Source organism: Zerene cesonia, chromosome 12, assembly GCF_012273895.1.
Source record: "Zerene cesonia ecotype Mississippi chromosome 12, Zerene_cesonia_1.1, whole genome shotgun sequence".
Taxonomy (NCBI): domain Eukaryota; kingdom Metazoa; phylum Arthropoda; class Insecta; order Lepidoptera; family Pieridae; genus Zerene; species Zerene cesonia.
In genome coordinates, this window is record NC_052113.1 from 3,796,950 (window position 1) to 3,818,108 (window position 21,159).

The following is a 21,159-nucleotide window of genomic DNA, read 5'->3' on the forward strand; positions in this document are numbered from 1 at the left end:
AACTTCAATTTAAAATAAAAAAAATAACTTGGATGCATTCCTCATAAATATAGGAATCCGTTCACTTTATGTATTACAAACAAACTTCAGATTTATATTTAATTTTATCGATGAACAAATTTTTTCTCGTTTTGAAGCGCTGCTTGCACTATTTGCATTAAAACGTGATTTAAGTAAGGTCATGGTACAAACGCTGAGTTAGGTGACGCTTTACTATAAAAGTATATAACATATCCTTTCTTTACATTGAAACCTGAGCAGTTATATACGTTACTTTTTCGTAATTTATAGCTACCATTAGGCTAAGGGAGAGTTACGCAACTTTTGTGAACGGAACGTAGGTACATGCTGAGATGTGTCTCCTAAGAAACATTATACAATCCATTCAAAGGCATTTACAGAGTAGAATCTTTACTAAACGTCTTTTTTTTAAGTTAAACGTTTAAGTACATTTTATAAAATTTGTTCAAATGTGATTTTAAAGTATCGTTGACATGTTCAATACAAATGACATAACATAATTAGTTAATACAAATTATTAGGAAAGAATTACGAGCTGTAACGCCGCCGCTTCAACATTCCGTTCCCGTGCGAACGCCGTCCTCAGCATTAACATGAATGCAAGGCCGTAATTTAGGTACAAATTAGATGATTAGATAGATGATAGATTAGCTCGCCCTGTTTATTTGCTTTAATACAAATAATAATATGCTATCTTTTAAGTTGGATCAAACTGTATAGTGTACAGTTTTGATTAAAATCGGTTGGGTAGTTTAGGGGTCCATTGCAGACAAACAACGAGACACGTAAGTTTTATATATAAAAATTATTTAATTAACAACTTTTAGTCTATAGTGATATATAACATATAGTAAAATAAAACACACTTCATTCCTTAAATTATATTTAAAAGCTCTTAATAATTATAATTTGGTTCCGGAGGGTGATGAGGGAACGGCGGATGCCCAAACGGCGGCGGCCCACGAGGGGGGAACTGCGGCCGGAACTGTGGTGGCGGGGGTCTCCATGGCGGTGGTGGCCTTGCCCCTGGAGGTGGAGGTGGACCAAACCCTGGTGGCCCAAAGGGAGGGGGAGGGAAGTGATGGAAAGGTGGAGGCGGTGGCGGTGGCCCTGGTGGTGGTGGTGGCCCTGGAGGTGGCATGGATGTGGGTGGTGGGGGTGGTGCAGACATAGGTAATGGGGGTGGAGGTCTCGCGTTCATCGGCGGGCCCGGTGGTGGCATGGGCGTTGGGGTTGGTGGTGGTGGTGGGGCCATCATCATCGGACCGAGAATGGTAGGAGGGGCATCTGCGAACAGTTGATGCGGTCTGTCCGCGTGAGACAGAGGGTTTTGTGCTGCGAGTAATCTGGAAGACAAAATTAATTATATGAATCAAGTGTTAAACAATTTTAGTTAGCTGTGTATTCTACACTTATAAAAATATTTTGTGCTTTATTACTATCTATATTTTTCCCCACGTTTTACAGTTTATTGTGTCAAATTAATCAAACTCATCATCATCACTATAGTTAATATCATCTCTGAAAAATATATCAGCTGTTATATGATACATTAACATGAACACTGAATGTTTGTAAACAATTCTTAAGTAATAAAACCCAATAATTAACACCACATTAAATCTCTTATGAAAAGGAAAGCCAGTAACTTGCGTCATAACGCGTTACGTCACCATTTACCCTCTCATAAGAAGTTATCACTTTAATAAAATGATTACAACATATTTCTACATTATCAATATATAAATAAGCAATAAATACCAACCTCTCAGCTGCAGAACCGTGTCTTTCACCTTTAACATCTTTCTTAAAGGCATATGATACCGATATCGGCCTGTTACATAGATACTGGTTGTTCATAGCTTCTATCGCCGCATCTGACGCTTCAAATGATGCGAAGTTTATAAAAGCAAACGCTTTTGAGTTGCCTGTCTCTGGATCTCTCATAACCTGAAGCCAATAAATATTACCAGGGCCTACTCCAACGAGGATACAATACAATATGGATAAAATTGTAATAAGATGTGAAAATTGTAATGATTTTAAAATAATAATAGATCAGAAGAATAATATCAGTCACTAACAGCAATTCTATCTATTTATCTAGCAATTTCTTAAGTCATGTAAATGGTATGCAAAATGACATTAACAAAAGATTAATTTAGAGGATACAAGAAATTGTTATGTGTATAAAGGTGATAATTTCAACTGTTATTCATTATTAATACAGTACTTTAGTATGTATCAGTTCTCCAGTTGTATATTGTCTGTATTACAAGTGGCTGTCAATAATTAGAAAAGCATTTATATTGTATAGACTGGGGAATTTAAATTAAATTGCAATAATATGACCTTATATAACCTAATATAAAAATGTCATAAGCATACAGTGTGTTAACAGTTTTTTTACCTTTGGTGTTTGTAATATGACTCCAAATGCAGAGAATGTATCATACAATAGTTTCTCATCAACTTCAGGATCCAAGTTCCCGATGAACACATTGGCTCCCACGTCAAGATTCTTTTGATGTGCTGATGCCTTATTCACCCTTACTGGTTTTCCATATAACTTTATCATGTTCATAACCTGAAAAGCAAATCGTTTATTTTAATATAATTAAAAGAAGTACTTTATTCAAAAATGTCATATTTCTAATAACAATAAATTTCAACATAATAGTAATTATAGCGCACACAATGTCTCACAAGTAAAGAAAAATTATAATAAAAAGATCAAAATAAAGATATACTGAAAATCTATGTATCTATATATCTATATAATCTATGTATCTATATATATACCTATGTATCTATGCAGACACGTTAAGTATTATAATAAGCCTTACACATTTTATCAATTAATATGCAATACAATTTATAAAAAAGCATATTTGAAATATTTACACAATGAACTTAAAAAGTACTACATAATATTTAGAAATTAAAGACTTTTTAACTGTGACCATGCTCACTGTAAAGTTTTCAAAATGTTGGGTTAATAATATAATGAATAAGTTGTGTTTAAAATCTGTAAAAAGCCTTTAATTTTTTAATGTATAAAATACTACTACATAATATGATTAAATTAACATACTTTTATAGCATAGTCTGCATCTTCTTCACCCATAAACTCAACAAATCCATATCCTTGATGAGTTTGTGTCACCCGATCTTTGGGCATGTGAACATTCACTGTAAAAGAAAGAGAAGAAATAAAGTAAAGCATTTCATTATTTATAATAACTCATCACAGTGGGTATAAAGCATATTATATAGAAAAATAACTAAAAAATATACTTTAATGATGGAATCAACTAAATTCCTTCACTTGCTCTATATACAGATTATACATAAGTAAATTATTGAATCCTGACAATTCTAATCAGATACACTGATCAAATGATGGTATTGTTTGAATGTAAACACATTCTACACTTTTTTTTTACTTTGGGAAATAATCAATACAATTATTCTTATAGATAGACATATACTATATACATAACAGCAGTTTCCACTAAAAAATTTAAATACTTTAAATATAAAGACATATTCAGTCACCTACGGAATATAAAGGAAACAAAAAAAAACATAGAAATCACATTCATGAGTAAGTACAATTTAAATTTAAAGATCACAATTACAATTAATACTTTTTCGAATTTTATTTTTGTAACTTTCTAAGCTTTCAGAAAAAAAATCAAGGTCGTTGAAATTTTTATTATAACTTATACATAAATCCAAAAACTACTGATATTTAACATTAAAATTTTGTGCTTTAAAGCAATTATATTCTTACAATCTACTTATACCTGACTTTGATGAATAACTTTTTAAATTAAATGTATTAGTCTCAATTACTTATTTCTTTAGTAACAGATTTACTTTGTGTAACAGATCAAACCAAATAAAAAACAAGATTAATATTAAATCGAATTTTTTCAGCTCTTTCACAGTTATAAAATTAGTAACTGTTTGGTCCATATAATTGGCCTTAAAGCAGTAAATTTAAGTAATTCTGCATACCCACGGGTCCTGCTTGAACAAATAATTCCCATAGCAAGCTCTCTGTAACTCTGTCATCAAGACCTCCAACATATATTGTAGCATCTGTAAATATGGTATAAATATTTAATAATTTGTAGTTTTGATTAATAAATTAAATGTATAGTGTTGTTATGTTTACTAGTTTTGCCTCTCTGTTACACCCATGTCATACATGATGTTATGTATCTTGCTGCATAAATGGACTATTTAACATTGAGAGAATTTATCAAATCTGAGTAGTGCCTGAGAATAGCATGTTCAAACAAAAAAACTTTTCTGTTTTATATTGTAAGTATATCTGTTTTATATAATGCTATAGTAATTATGATAATAAAATTAAAAAAAAGACATTTAGATTTGCAAAACGAAAAGTTCGTTTCTCTAAATACCTTAATCTTTATATATAAGTAAAGCTCTAGTTACTTGAGAAATTTAGGCTTCACTTTTATAATAACAACAATTAAAGGTATATTACTCAATATTTAGCACTGCATTTGCTTTAGGTTAAATCTCATACATCAGGTTTTACTACTAAGCGTTGAGTGGCAACATTACTAACTGAACCATCAATTGGTTACTCGGGAGGAAAATAGGTAAACACGTAATTTAGGAATTCTTTGAGCGTCTTTTTAAAACCGATGTAATCGTTAGTTTGTATATTCATACAAGTTCAGGCTACTAATCTGAAAAGGTGTTATTGTTAGAAATAATAATTATCAATGTTTGTAGGCTTATAACCTTACTAGTTTTGAAAGTTAAGTTTTATGTACCTTGATTTCTTTCTGCAATAGGACCTGCAGCCATTGTGTCTATTTAGTCTTGTGTATTCGTTATATTTATAATATAAGTGTTTCCATCACCAATGAACAGTAAAAAAATACATTTATTCTCTTGGCTCAAGAAGATGCAAACGATTACCGACGCGACAGCCGACAATGAAGGTTGGCTGCTTGCCAGTTTCTTATGACACTGACAGTAGACAAATTGACGGTTTGAGTCAATATTGTAACAGTTTTGTATGTGGTAGTCGAGCACGCTTCGGCACGAATTGGGCCAGCTCGCACCGGGGAAGTACCACACCCCCACAGAAGACCGGCGTGAAATAGCATTCTGCTGTGTTTCGTTCGGTGAGTGGGGGAGCCGGAGGCCCATATCCTTTTCCTTACCCTTCCCAGTCCTTTCCTTTATTCCTATCTCCAATCCTTTCTTAATCCCTTCCCAAAAAGTCGGCAATCCATTTGTAGATGCGTAAGGTCTGCAATGGGCCTTATGCCTCTCCAAATGTTCATGGGCGGTGGTAGCGCTTACCATCAGGCGTCCCACCAGCTCCATTGCCGACTGTAACATAAAAAAAAAAGAAAGTTTTTCCTGATTATACGGTTGCAGTCAAAGAGGTTGCTGTAAAATATAAATATTTAGGAACGCTCTGTAAAGTAGAAACCATTCTACAAGTTGCAGGTCATGTAGGTACAACCACAGGTAACACAATACTATACTCCAGTATATAAGTGTATAATCTATGACTATACTAGTACAGCAAATAAATTTAGTTTTCGTCGATTTTAAGTGATGTAAAAAATTACCAGTAGAAAATATTATTAAGTATGCGAAATTATATGAAAGCTGTTTGCACTTGATAATATTTTGTGTAGATAAGTATAACAAAATAATTGTAATAAAATCAAGTCTACACCTACGTCATAATGGTCTTCACACTAATAAACTGTGTTATCATCTCCAAATGGACGTGATACAGTGGAAAGATAAAAAAAAATTACTTTTGTCACATCAGCAAATTAGTATTTGAATTGGATATTTTTAGAAGTATTATTATTATTTTTATAACTAAGTGAAACGTGTGATGCATGGATAAACTACGTAAGACAGTATAAAATTGCGAGAGATCTAGCGAAGCGAGTAGTGCAATGAGCGTCATAGTATCACACGCATCGAATTTACAGCACAGACTAACATAAAGAATGTATGAAGTATATGCTCATTACTTACAAAGATGAATGCTTACTTTAAGGAATAATGCTTCTTTTTGTATAGAAATAGCTATGTAAGATTTTTCTGACTATGTGGTCAATACAAAAAATGTATCACTTTTGACATTTGTTTATTTACAAATCATTAATTGACAGGTGACAGATACAGTTTTCTGTTTTTACTTTTCAGTTTTGGTTTGTTTTGCTTAGTTTGATACGCTTGAATACTTGATGGTAGCGGTTGTATTTTTCCATTCGAATATAATATTTTAAAAGCGAGAAATGCAAAGTGCTTCAGATATAATATCATCGTTATTGTGGTTCAAAGACGAAAATTGTGCGGATGATGAGAATGATTCTCAAATAATAGAGCAGTTTGTGCAAAATGTTGAAGATTTTAGTTCACAGTACGGGAGCGAAATCAGTGTTTCCTATACTGCATTTAATCTTCGTGGACCGCCTTCAAACTTTCCAGATTATGGAGACTATCCCCAAGCGTTTGTAATGGTAATTTATATTTTTATTAAGAAAAAAATTAGTTCAATTCCCTTATTCAATGCATTTGAGTGACAACAAAGAAAAGTGCTTGTGTAATAATCATAATTTTTAATTTATTGACTATATATAAATTTTCAATTGTACAGAGAACCTATGGAACATGGTGGGAAGAGGCACCCTCAGTACAAGAGGATTACATGCCGCAAAATTCCAATAGCATTCCTAGTCAGGATTACGTAGGTTTGTGAATAAAAAAGAAAATAATATAAATATATATGCTAATTAAATATAACTTCAATTATTCTTACTTCATTTCAACAGAGGTGTCATTTGAAAGATCAGTGTATCCTCTTGAAGTAGCTGTGTTTGAGACTTACAACCCAGGTGCTTTAGTAAGAATTTGGGCATATGGACCCACATCATGGATTCTATTATGGGAAGGGGAACCAGAGTATGCGGGCGACACTCCAAGGATTTTTAGCCCACCAATACGTCAGATTAATTATCCTACAAGGTATGTATTAAATAATATTTATATATTTTACTTTTAACAATATTGGATACATTATGTTGGCCAGTATAAATAAAGAATGTAAATTTTGTTGCCAAAGATTTAAATGAGTCCTTCTTCCTTAAAATGTTAATAATAATAAGTACATAATTTAATAAATATTTAGAAATTAAAAACTTTTAAACGGATTTGAAACGCGATTTATTCATTATATTATTAACCCGACGTTTCATTTAATAAATATTTTTTTATTCTTGAAGAATCTTACGACTGGAATTCAACCACAGATTACTTCCATACTACACAGAACTTGATGCTATATTATTAAGAGGGAGAGAGCCACCCAGTGTTATGAAAATTAAAAATAATTTTGCGTATTCAACCCTGTTTTACAAAAAGGCACAGCCAGAAAAGGGTATGAATTGATTTTTATTATACTTTGAAGTTAATCCGTTGTAGTAATCACATGTTCATGCTACAAATTTGATAGAATCACAAGTACCTAACCTAAATATTTATTTGAAAAACATACTAATGTTTGGGGAATTATTTTTTAGCTAATTTTAAATTTTTTAGCATTATGACCTACAGTGCCGAATGAGACCATTGATTTGAACTGTCATGTTGATTTTATGTGTGCTTGCATCATTTGCTCTCTGGTCTCTGGTTTCTGTCTCAAATTTAAATGCATAATTTTTCTTTAGTTTTTCATCATCATTACAAGAAATATAACAGTCCAATATCTTGTCAAACTGTTTGTTTTTCTTTCTTTTGTAATATAATTCGATCTTTTAGGCATGCTCCTGAACAAAGTAATAGCATCAAATCTTCATGAAAATATACTGCCTCCAAGTTTAATATCAAATAGTGAAAAATTTATAGATTCTGCACCACCCTTAGGCGACTTTCAAAGGCTGCCGGTAAGATTATTTATAATTAGTTACATGTCATAGTGTTTTAAAATTCTGGAATATTTTCATGTCTTTGGTATGTGTATAAGATATAAGAAATTACACCTATTGATAGAAATATAAATGTTGTTGGTAATCTTAATCTAAACTTACCACCCATTCTCATCATTTTTTTAAATTTCAATTGTAGTTTAGGTACAGTCTTAACTTGTCAAAGAAATAATAAAGATAAAAAAATTGCGACGTAATTATCATTTTAGAAAATTGCTTTTGTTTTTTAATAGAGCTTTGTGGATGAATGTTATAGAGAAATTTGGCCTATTCGTCTCGTCAATTAGCTAGTATGTATATAATATTTTTGAAATGCGGAAACCATATTATTTAGCATTGTTTATGAATACATAGTAAATCACGCGATAAATTAAAGCTGGAACACGTGATTTGTTTGCGTTTACTTTCACGAGTTGTATTATGCAATATAAATATGTTTTGCAATTGTTTTACAAAGGAAATATTTTTCCTTATACTTTAATGGGTTTCTTTATTCGAGGGTTGAAAATATTTTATCCTTTTTTTGTTAAAAGATTGATTTCAACTTGTATTCATGTTGTTTGCTTTTTAATATGTATAGGGCTTTGCGCGAAATTTAATTTGTATTGAAGTTTAAAACTTATTACGGTAGTTATATTAGATTATAATTAGGAATGAGTAACAAAAGTAAATCTGTTTCACTCCAATTTTCAGTACAGAAAGTTTAAACATCTAATCAAGACTACACCAAGTCATAATATAAAAATTCACAATATCTAAATTTGTATCTCTTCATTTATCTATATGTTTTAATTCATTATTCATTTAATGGAACACGTGTTCAATGCTATAAATAAATGGAAAACATGATAATTATTTACGCTAATAGTCCAAGTACGCAGTAGGTACTGTAATTGTGCCTATGTAAAATTATATGCGATTAAGATTTTGAAAAAGATTAGGCTTATGTACTTTGTCTGCCTATACTAAATAGTTTAATAATTTCGTCCGTTTAATTACACATAGTATTTCTATTAAAGTGCCTTCTTTGTTTTCATTGAAAGGTAGCTATATTTTTTTTACTCTATGGTAAAGGAGTCCCACAATTTACTGTTGCAGCTTTTGTCTCCCTCCCCCTACCTACCTACGTCACATACAATTTTATGATTGTTATAACGTTTTTTTTATAAATATTCGTATCTAAAACATTTCAAATCCTTCTTCCTACTAATCATATCATATCATACTATAATACTATACTATTCTACTATATACTACTATCCTACTAATTTAAGCGAAAGTTTGTAAGGATGTGTGTGTGTGTTTGTTACACTTTTACGCAAAAACTACTGAACCGATTGCAATGAAATTTGGTACGTAGACAGCTGGAAAACTGGAATAACATATAGACAACTTTTTATCCCGATATTCCTACGGGATATGGACTTACGCGGATGAAACCGCGGGGCGCAGCTAGTACGTTACAAGCATAAGTGTATAAGAAACTGACCTAGGCGTTTGACTCACTCGTTTGTTTATGAAGGTTTGTATAAATATTAGAATGCGTGTCATTGATGATGCACGTGCTTTTCATTATAACAGTGGCGTAAATAGTCTGTTGAATTTTTTACTCATGAAATAAACTGCTCTAACAGTAGCTCATAAGGCCTGGAAATACGTAGATAGTATCGTCTTTCTTGAAAAGGCAAATTTAATTACTTATATTTGATTCAAAACTTCGATGGTATCACTGTGCTGGATTAGCTTAAGCCAAGTCTAATCCTCAGCTAATCGCATTATAATCTCTGTTATAATATTTAAGCGACGCAGCAATATTGTTAATATGGGATCCTAGAGTGTATTCTAATGCAAGTTTGCAGCTTAAGTATTCTTAATGTTACTCTTATATGGGTAAATCCTGTAAAGTGTATTTATTGATAGCTGCCGAAACGTTTGTGAATCCTTGGAGCGTGTCCACTTCTTTTTTTGTTACATTTGATCAAATGCCTGTTGCATTTATCCATACTATCTGATGTAATACTCATAACCATATTTCCATCGCCATCGACGAAATTCCGATCTTTGTAAAGCATAATTAATCTCAATATTGCTTGTACGTATTATTCTATGTCAATATCCCATATTCATAGAATAGCAGAAAAGAATACATAGATGAAAAATAATCTGAATATGAAAGGTTTATTGAGTTCCATATCAACTGTGCGGTAAGATGGCAAATTTATATTTAAAATTTTACCGCACTATAGATATATTTGGGTAAAATTCATGACGCTTTAAGAACTACATATTATCAAAGGGTTTCTTAAAAGCCAGGTAAATAAATACGTAGAAGTAGGAAAACGAAGACTTGCTTTGGTTTCACTTTCTTTACTATACCATTCATTTGTTTTAGGATGAAACGATTCTATCTGTGATGAAATACTTGGATATGCAATCGCTATGCCGCTGCGCTCAGGTCAATAGACACTTCCGTAGGTTGGCGTCAGATGCTATTCTCTATCGGAGTATAGACCTCAGACCTTATTGGTACTGCGTCAGATCACAGGTTTGTATTCTTATTTTAATGCATGCGTATGTTTTATTCATGTGACACTGAAAATACTTTAGAGCGAACTACAAGAAAAATAAAAGAAACTAAATATTGCGAGATTTTCTTTAGGATTCGCTGAAAGAATTCTAAATGATGGATGGATTGTGTATGTAGATGTTATTGTAATTTATTGGTGTCACGTTTTTGAAATACATATAATATTTCGAGTTACACGGACTATATACTATGTATTTTTTTATTCACTGACGTACTTTTCACGGTACGGTTTTGATTTTATCTGTTTTCGTGTTTTTTTGCGTTGTTATCTTAAAAAAAAGAAACATGATTGTATACTATAAGACTTCAATTCAATCTATTCTTTCATCACATTACATTTTACAATGTACGATGGTCCATTGTTGTCCGGCAATTATAATGTCAATGCCGAACAAGAGTTGGCAAATAATGAATAATCATCGTATTGTTATAAGGTTCTGATGACGCTGTCGAAGCGATGCAAGTTCCTACAGAAACTTGACCTCTCTTGGTGCGGAAGCCATTGCATGATACAGCCGCACTACGTCGTCAAGTAAGCGCTTTGTTCTTTTGATAACGAAATAGAATAATGTGAGAATATATGTAACTGCGTAGTTTTTATCGATAGGTGTCATCACATTGAAAATTTATGTTCAACCATAGCAACTTTTCTGTATCAGATTTCTTCGTTTTACAGATGTATTTTTTTATTTAGGTTTTAAGTTATTAACTTATCTTAATTCGTTCCAGTTTCTTGAAAGACAGTGGGGCTGAGCTAACACATTTGCGTATGAATTGTTGTAAATTCGTTGACAACTCGGTGCTAAGAGCCATTGTTGACACCTCGCCCAATTTGCAAGGTTTGTGACTGTTTTTGTATTAGAATTAAATGTTTATTGTTTTATATAAAAGTCGTGCGTGTGTGAATTCGTGATTTGTTATTCATCGAGGTTTATATTTATTTCAACAATTCATTTATATTCTAATTTAAAAACGATTAGGTTAAAATATAACATTTATAAACGTTTAAGACTGAATTCAATAATTGGTCTATGTATTATGGTGGATATAGACTAGAGCATTCTATAACATAGCTTTGTAAATTTTACCTAATAGATGGGTTACTATGAAGTCTTAAAGCATCGTAATTTCAGTGTGTTAAACGAATGTGAAAGACAGTGAAACGAAACATGGTCGTCTAGGACCATGTGTCGTTCTCATGCTGACCGTCATGGTATAGGTCGTCTAGGACCATCACTCGCCCCCACTGGAATTACTACTGCTTTAAAACGTTACGACGTAGACCACCAGATCTTCTAACACGACGTGACTTGATGTGTTGTTACAACCTGATTTTGAAACCAACGAGCGTAGCCAACTAATGCATGAACGAGAGTGACCCGCCGTCTTCTAAGCAAGGTCAAACCAATTTATACACAAGGTATAGCGAAAATATACGCAAGATATAGCGAGATATAGTATACAGGACAAAATTATTCAAATGCACACTAGCTATGAGCATTATACCGAACAAGCATCAGCATTTATATGAATATATAGTTAGAAGAAAATGCTTTTGGTAATTAAACTTTTACCTGTATTTACCATTCGTAAGAATTCGAGTAAATGCTCTAGCGTATACCCACTCTAAGGATTACCAATTTACTTTATAAATTTATAGAAATTTTTAAAATTGAATATCAACCGTGACGTCATTACCATAATTGTTTTCCAAATTAAATGATCACGTGAATTTATGTGTAATTAACAAAGATGTGAACAGTGTAATTCGACTTATCTCTGTTACTTATTATTTTTTATTTTTTTGTTTGTGCTAACAAACAGTAGAACAGTAAGAAATTATACAAGAAATATGTTACCAAGAATATAAGTACATATAAGAAGTTATATCAACTATATACAAACTTTGCTTCCCACGTCTTAGAAAGACAAAATCATTAAGATTGGATTGCTGCCAGAAATATATGATGCAACCGAGCTGACCTGACTCATATGCAATTTGTTCTGGAATTTGCCGTATTTCTGCATATTTGATGTTAATCATTTTAGTCATAACTGTCTTAAAGTTAAATCAGTCTTATTTACCACTTGATTTTGGCATAAATATGTTGTTAAATTAGAAATAGACTTCAAAATGACTAAACACATATATATCCACCAAATAGAACATAGATTATTTTTTATGCGCTATAGTCATCACCACATAATTTTTTTCTATTTCCGAAACGGACACCCAGCGCCGCTTGCGATTAAAAAAGAGCAATTTCGAATGCTGTTGACAAAACAATTCTAAATGTAATAAATATGAAGATATTTTTTCCGACCAACTATCAGTTTTCTTCATTGGATAGATTTCAGTGCGTATTGCAATGGATTTAATATTCATTTATTCTGGAAAAATCCCATATTCGCGATGTGTCTGCGCAATTCATATTAAACTATGCATAATTCATTTCTATTGAAACACTTTTGACGTATCCATCATAAAATTTTAAAGTTATTGAGTTAAACTTTTTCTTTTATGAGTTACTGCTGCTGCTGCTGCAGCTGCGCCCCGCGGTTTCACCCGCGTTAGTCCGTATCTCGTAGGAATATCGGGATAAAAAGTTGCCTATATGTTATTCCAGTTAGTCAGCTATCTACGTACCAGATTTTATTGCAATCGGTTCAGTAGCTTTTGCGTGAAAAAGCAACAAACACACACATCTTTACAAACTTTTGCATTTATAATATTACTATGATGTTTAACTTCCGACTAACAAATTTCAACAAAATTCTAGATTGTTATTTACGTAACGAGTTATTTATAAAAAGTCCTTTAAAATGTAATATAAAAGTGTTGAATAGTAATAACTTGTCTTTCACTATAGTAAAAGACAAGTTAAAAGTAATATATTACTATATTTAAACATGTACTTCCAAAATTTAATTTATCGATAAACTGTTTTATTCATATATTTATATGCATTGGCATTCGAAGCGAAATCTTCAAAACAATACTTACGACGTCCTACTTTGCTTAGTAGTTAAATTTCTAGGAACATTGTTTTTTTTATGTAGACGATATAAATAAATTCATCGATTTTAAATTATAATTTTCAGAATTATGCCTCCGTTCAGTGCTCACTTGCTCCGACTGGGTGTGTCTCTCTGCCTTGACCAAACTGAAAAGGTTGGACCTTTACCGAACACATATAGCAACGACGGCTGCAGTTGCTATTATCAAATCAAATCCTGGCCTGCAACATCTGAATGTTGGTAAGAGATTGTTGAATGATTAAAAAATAAATGGAATTGCTGAAAATAATTTTGTAAAAAATTAATTAGTATTATGAATGCTTCTTTTGGCGCTATGTGTCGCATTACGCGATCCTTTTATGTTTGTATAAGGGTAGCAAGCATGATGGTTATATTTTATTTATTTACAAGAGATTTTTTTATAAATGATTGTTACGAGCTTATAAATATTTATTTCGGCGCCGTATCGTGTCGTATCTATTTGATGATGTGAACATTATAAGAGATAGATACAATATAATAGTTAAGGAATAAGATTATAATAAGACGAATACAATTTATTTAGCTTAATATTCCTGTTGTAGTGCTACACTGTTTCCCTAATTTTTTCATCATTAGCCGCAATGGCATTAAAAAAATGACGTAATTAATTTTTTCATTATTCTCGTCTCCGATATTTTAAATGTCACATACATTATTAATATAGATTTTCTTTAATTCATCAGGTTCCTGTAAAATGATATCCGGTATGGACGAAGTGGCAATAGCATTGGGCACAAATTGTCCAGAGCTGATGTCTGTGGACTTCTGGAAGTCGTATTCGCTGACTGCGGTGGGCATACGAGCGTTGGGCAACTGTAGGAAACTGCAGGAGTTGGATGTTGGATGGTGGTATGTAGCTGGAATTGTGTTCTTTTTTTGGGTTATGTGGTTTTTGGCTTTAAGGGATATTTGATCTTATTTGAGTAGAATATTAGGAGAAGTGTTTGAAATATTTTGTCATCTTATTAATTTTATAATATATAATTATCTCTTTATTGAAGTTAATATAAGAAGTTTTTGATAATGTCAATGTTATCTCCTGACCTATCTTATAATCGAAAATTTCATCTTATATTCAACCATGGGAAATCGTTATATCCAAACAATTTTATATAAATCAAAAGAATTTCACTAAGCAGATTTGGGTGAAATTTGGTACTTGCAAATATACTTTTGAGAAAGAATATCAGATTTTATGTGGGATGTGAGCATGCTTCGGCACGAATTGGGCCAGCTCGCACCGGGGAAGTACCACACCCCCACAGAAAACCGGCGTGAAATAGTGACATGCCACTGTGTTTCGTACGGTGAATGGGGGAGCCGGAGGCCCATTTCCTTTTCCTTACCCCTCCCAGTCCAATCCTTTTTTCCAGTCGCTAATCCTTTCCTTTTCCCTTACCCCTTAAAAGCGGGCAGCGCATCCGCAACCTCTGCGAATGTTTATGGGCGGTGGGGATCGCTTACCAACAGGCGAACCACCTGGTCAGTTGCCCGCTATGACATAAATGGTTTATCAGGGAAATCCCGCGAAAACGTGATCGAAGCCACGGGCGAAAAGCTAGTATCTAAATAGTTCTAACGTCTCAGCCTTCAAGCGGGCGGTTCCGGCGAGTGGCTGGCGTCGCTGAGCGGCGGCGAGCTGCGCAAGCTGTTCCTGGGCGCGCTGCGCGGCGTGTGCGACCGCGACCTGCGCGCGCTGCTGCCGCGCGCCGCCCGCCTCGCGCAGCTCGACCTGCTGGGCGTGCGCGCCGTGTCGCCCGACATATGTGCCGAGTGAGTCTGTCTGTCTGTCTGTCTGTATGTCTCGACATATTTGCTGAGTGAGTCTGTCTGTCTCGACATATTTACTGAGTGAGGCTGTCTGTCTCGACATATTTACTGAGTGAGGCTGTCTGTCTCGACATATTTACTGAGTGAGGCTGTTTGTCTCGACATATTTACTGAGTGAGGCTGTTTGTCTCGACATATTTGCTGAGTGAGTCTGTCTGTCTCGACATATTTACTGAGTGAGGCTGTCTGTCTCACGTCAGTATACTGATACTTGTCAATACTTATTCAGAATATAAATTTGTTTAACGAAATATTAGTATAAATAAAAAAGGTTGCAAAACCCTACGCTTGGAGCGTTTAAGCCTTAATATAGATATACGTAGAAATGTAGATAATATTTCTACCTTATCTGTGACGTTAGACAAGGAACCCTCTTGGCCAATAGATTCAAAAGAGAACCGCTAAGATTTTCATACTAACTGGACACGGGTTTTGTTACCTTTACCGTTATTTGAATAATACGGTATTTGAATCATATTTATATATTTTTTTGTAATTATAACTTATTAGATTATTATTTGCATAGATTAGATATCAGCAATAGATAACAAAAACAACAATCAGTACAACAAATAAAAAGCATAAATATAAAACCAGTAAGAGATAACAATCATTTTCGAAAGTAATAACAGGAAAATCAACAAAATTCACGCGTTTCTAGACATGGAAAGAAACAAAATAAATAACTACAAAATCATATGACCGTCTGAATGTTTTCAAAACCTTATATCATATATGCCCTCGTTTGACCTTGAGCATTTAGCCCTAAGCCGTGCAGCTGTTAGCGAACAAACAAGATAGAAAGAGATACGCTGCATTTTGTTTTTTTTCCGTCGTCGCTACGATTTAATGACCGGTGGTATTAACAGCTTGTATCGCTTCTCGTCGAAGGCACTAAGTGGGGTGTGGGGTTTAATGTAGATATAGAGTTGCCGAATATAGATATATTGAGTGAGTTTATCCTATCCTACTAATATTATGAATGTGAAAGTTTGTAAGGATGTGTGTGTTTCACGCAAAAACTACTGAACCGATTGCAATGAAATTTGGTACGTAGACAGCTGGACAACTGGAATAACATATAGGCTATTTTTTAAATCCTGATATTCCTACAGGATACGGACTTATGCGAGTGAAACCGCTGGGTACAGCTAGTCCTTACTAATATTATCCTTACTATATTGTAAATGTAAAAGTGTGTTTGTTTGTCTTCTATGTCGCAACGTAGCCATTTTATGGTATGGTTTTTGTGTCTGTGACTAAACTTCACATTTCCGTAAACATTTTCTTTCAGGCGAAGCCAGCAACAGTAACAGCTCGTAATGTGACTGTACAATGGGTTTAATAAATGTAGAATAAGGGTATCCCATATAGTCTATCGCATCTAATTAATCGCATACAAAATCATGCGTGCTAGTAGCAAATAAAAATATTAACTAATTTATATTGATTCTCTTACAGTATATTGGCTGAGTGTAGAGAGCTGCGGCTTCTCGATGTCAGCTTCTGTGACCAGATTCAAGAATCTCAGGTAAGATAACTTAAATGATTTAGAAATGAGTGTTGAACAGTTTACAGGTACAAATTTTGGTGTTGTACCAACTCCGAAATTAACTCAGTAATTTCACTAGTGCTACAGATCTTGCGGCTTCTTTAGATCCCGGTTGCTTAATAGTAAAAAAGTGTCCAAGATCCATTATTACTATAATAGTATAGCTTTGTATTACCACTCACTACTAGAATGTTACAAACATAAGGATAACTTTCTAGAAGGAAACCCACGAGAGCTACGTTTTATATTTTGTTTGATTCAGAAAACTTATTCTGCCTTAATATTTATCTTCATTTTCCATATAGTAAATTCTAGAATTACACATAATTAATTATTAAATTTAACATAATTACTTCAAAATGGTCAGAACTGAACAAAATTTAAATGTGACCATATTACATTAATATTAAATGAATCATCAAAATCGCTTCTTCCAATAAAAAGTTATAAGGTAACAAATAGGAAAAAAGTTTTTTGAAGTCAATTAATAAAATTGAGACCTATGGTCTCAATTTTGTAAAAGTTTTTGTTTTTTTTTGTTTAATGTTCTCTAAACTGTAAAAGTATTTTCAGGTACTCGAATGGCGACGTCAGTACCCGCACGTTAGTATTAAAAGGTCATTCCAAACAGCCAATCTGAGCGCAGCTCCGAACCCACTGTTTCTTGCTCCGAGTCTCGAGTAAAATGTTGTTGTTTGTTTATTGTCAGATTCGATACAGCATTGTTGTTTTTGACAAATTTCTGTTTTATTGGGAGGTGTTTTTTTTGTTGTGTATGCGGAGAAAATTTTCTATCGGAATAAATTCTCATCATCTCTTTCCTGTGAAGAGTCGGAAGAATTTAGACATTATTAGAATATAAATAAATAAATGGTAGTTAATGTCATGTTTGTTATATTTAGAGTCCATTTTCGATTCTTGGTTAAATTTAATTCGCCGGATATCGTTATCAACAACACTTTCAAAAATGTGTGCTAATCATCTATTGATACAAGTGACATTTTTATATTGTTGTGTAATACTTATTGGACGGATGGGCTTTGAGAAATTATTGAAAAATCGACCTTAAGAATCCGAGCAAATGTTTCAAAATAAAAGCTTTAATCTGGAGTATTCGAATGCGTCAGAATCACAAGACTGATTGGAAACATTTAGAAGCAAAATTGAATCTCATGGTCCTGCATATAAACATTGGGATGCTTTATCTATAAATATTATGCTATATCAAAAAGAGCCAAAATTTTGTTAAATCCATGATTTTTATTTAAATTCATTCGTTATTAATAAGGTAGATTATACTCGATGTTGTACTTATTACTGTTGGTTAATGAACATTGAAAAATTTTATATAATTCAATGTGATTTGATTGTAATTAACGTTACGTTACACTACGAGATTTTATATAATGTATATCATTACTCTATAAGGTTAAAGTTTATAGGAAAGGTCAATTCAAATTATTGCAGTTAAATTGTATCCCTAAATATTGAAAATGAAACGACTTTTCGGGTATCTTTGACTTTCTTAAGTTATGGATTGTTATAAGTTTTCCACAACATGAATAATTCCCAAATAGGACATAACCGTAAATGTGATAGTAATAGAAACGTTAGAACTGTTTTATTATCCAAATTGACAAAGGCACATTTCTTTTGCACCGTATGTGTGAGGTTATCGCATTGTTTTTCGTTTTAATTTATTTTCTCTTAAAGTATGCGATTAAAAGATAAAATTTATTGTTTTCTGTGATAACAGTATCAAAGCAAAGAAACGGTTTATTTAATGGTCATAAAGCACCGAAATTTTTATTTATTTATTTAAAAACACACATAATATACACTACCTGTTGGTACTGTAAACAGTGATCCCAATTTGATAGAAACAACATATTATATAATAAAAACATTACATTATGTTTTCAATTTACCCTAATCTATGTTATTTGCTAAAACGCAACTAAATTATATAATCGTGCACCGTTAGATTATCTGTCTTGAATACTTAATTCTTGAGAAATGTTTAAAAAATATGAGAAATTTGATCACGAGGCGGGATTTGAATCCGCGTTATTTTGCCAAAGCGTAGCTGCGTGCCGTGGCAAAATGACGCGGGTTCGATTCCCGCCTCGTGATCAATTTATTCTATTCTTAAAAAACGTCTCATTAATAAAGCATTTGTTGGCTATAAAACTAGACATTAAATTTATACAACGTAAATAATCTACAGTCATTTAGGAATAAAAGACTTTTTTACGGATTTGAAACGCAATGTATTCACGCAAATGAATAAATCGCGTTTAAAATTCGTTAAAAAGTCTTTAAATTCTAAATGTATAATACTCGCGTAAAATCAAACATAAGAATAATAATACTAATCTACAGTCTGGCAGCAATATCATATCATACCGATACACCCGAAAATTATTAATTAACTTACCAGCAAGATACGCATATCTTTGTTTTTCTATATGAATAAACGATAAAGGATATAATATAAATATCACACACAACTCGTTCACAAAGGATTATTTTAGGAGTTATATAAATTATTGACCATTTAACGGTTTTAAAACGTCATTCATTATTTCTCGACGTTTCTAAAACTACGGCACGCGGAATTGCAGAATGACTACTTATATATAATTGACTTATTACAAGCGTATTTGCTTGTTATAATTTTTAAGTTGATGGCAATCAAAGCCATGAATGCGAGATGTCGCATAGTGACAAAGGCTTCACAAAACAGATAAAAGAAGTCTTATGGGCCTGTATAACACACTGAGAAACACTCTTTTACGTCGTCACATCGTATATCGACGTATGTTGACAAAAACGACACACTCGCAAACAGACAGAACGTTTTTGCCCGCGGCTTCGCACGCGTTCAATTTGCAGTAGTTTAATAGATGTTATTATTATTCATATAAACCTTCCTCTTGAATCGCTTTCTATTAAAAAAGAACCGCATCAAAATACGTTGTGTGGTTTTAAAGATTGAAGCATACATAGGGACATAGGGACAGAGAAATCGATTCTGTTTTATGCTATGAAGTGATAATAAATAAGCTGGTACCTTGGGCCAAGCGAGCCCTCACGCATAACAGTGCGTTTATTGTGGGAGTCGCGAGCGCCGTGCCACTGCTTGTGAGACCCGTAATTATAAACCAGGAACTATTATTTCCTTTCTTACCTCTATTATCTGTTTAATCTGTTTAAATTTCAAAAAATCTTGAAATTTAACTTAATTCTTATCTCGGTTTCATTCAACGTTCTAAAATAATTGCTATATCAATTTATCAAGATTACATTTTATACCACATTAATATGCGGATTTACAATTATCAATGAAATCTCAATTGCAAAATACTTGCATATAATAAAACAAGATAATTGCTCAAGAGATTTCATGGACCTTGTTATATATTGCAGCTATAGAAATAATAGAATACCAAGTGGTGATTTATGTCTACATACTGCTTCAGCTGTAAACCAAATATTACCTACTGCCACCTCGCTATAAATATCAGCAAATGTCCTTTTTACACGCTTTTTATTAGCTTCACCTGTATGTTTGTTTGTTTGTTTGTATGTTTGTTTGTTTGTAACTGACTTCTTTGGGCGCGATTTTGACCCACTTTAAACGGCCAGATTTCGTTCAAACTTTGTAGATTTATTGAGGACCGATGACAATACACTAATTTGATAAAATTATTCCAGTTTTCAATTTGCAAAATATGATTTTTGTTAAAGCGTGTTTTATAGTTTTTTTAAACTATTATATTTTATTTTTAACCTAGTCTTCAATTTCTATGTCAATTTAATATATAGCGTTATATAGCATGACTGATATTTTTAGTATATAGAAATAACATATGGTACTCGGGAATTTTGATGGAACGTAATATGACGAGAATTTGTGTCAATTGTTGTTCACGATAAGATTTATTATTATATTTAAGATTTATTTCTTATTATTTTTTAGTTTTAAAACGTTTATTTTAATATGGTATTACATAACCACATACAAGATATTTAAGATTTATGTAAAAAGACTGTTTATTGTCAATTTTAATATAAAATGGAGGTGTTATTTATTTTTTCATTTT

At 32.6% G+C, this 21,159-nt stretch overlaps 2 protein-coding genes across 2 annotated transcripts; one reads left to right on the forward strand and one right to left on the reverse strand.

The window, feature by feature from the left end:
* Positions 1-887: 887 nt before the first annotated feature.
* LOC119830737 (splicing factor 3B subunit 4) lies at positions 888-5,022 on the reverse strand. The gene is made up of 6 exons (XM_038353859.1): positions 4,836-5,022; positions 4,045-4,128; positions 3,116-3,213; positions 2,432-2,608; positions 1,787-1,971; positions 888-1,367 (listed from the first exon to the last, which is right to left on the reverse strand). The coding sequence occupies exons 1-6, from the start codon at positions 4,867-4,869 to the stop codon at positions 917-919; spliced, it is 1,029 nt and encodes a 342-aa protein (XP_038209787.1). The 5' UTR covers positions 4,870-5,022; the 3' UTR covers positions 888-916.
* Positions 5,023-6,227: 1,205 nt separating this feature from the next.
* On the forward strand, positions 6,228-19,535 carry LOC119830845 (F-box/LRR-repeat protein 4). Its single transcript, XM_038354008.1, has 13 exons — positions 6,228-6,560; positions 6,698-6,791; positions 6,873-7,065; positions 7,323-7,477; positions 7,858-7,982; positions 10,417-10,569; positions 11,046-11,143; positions 11,341-11,450; positions 13,714-13,869; positions 14,355-14,520; positions 15,259-15,444; positions 16,963-17,032; positions 17,627-19,535. The coding sequence occupies exons 1-13, from the start codon at positions 6,336-6,338 to the stop codon at positions 17,735-17,737; spliced, it is 1,842 nt and encodes a 613-aa protein (XP_038209936.1). The 5' UTR covers positions 6,228-6,335; the 3' UTR covers positions 17,738-19,535.
* Positions 19,536-21,159: the final 1,624 nt, after the last annotated feature.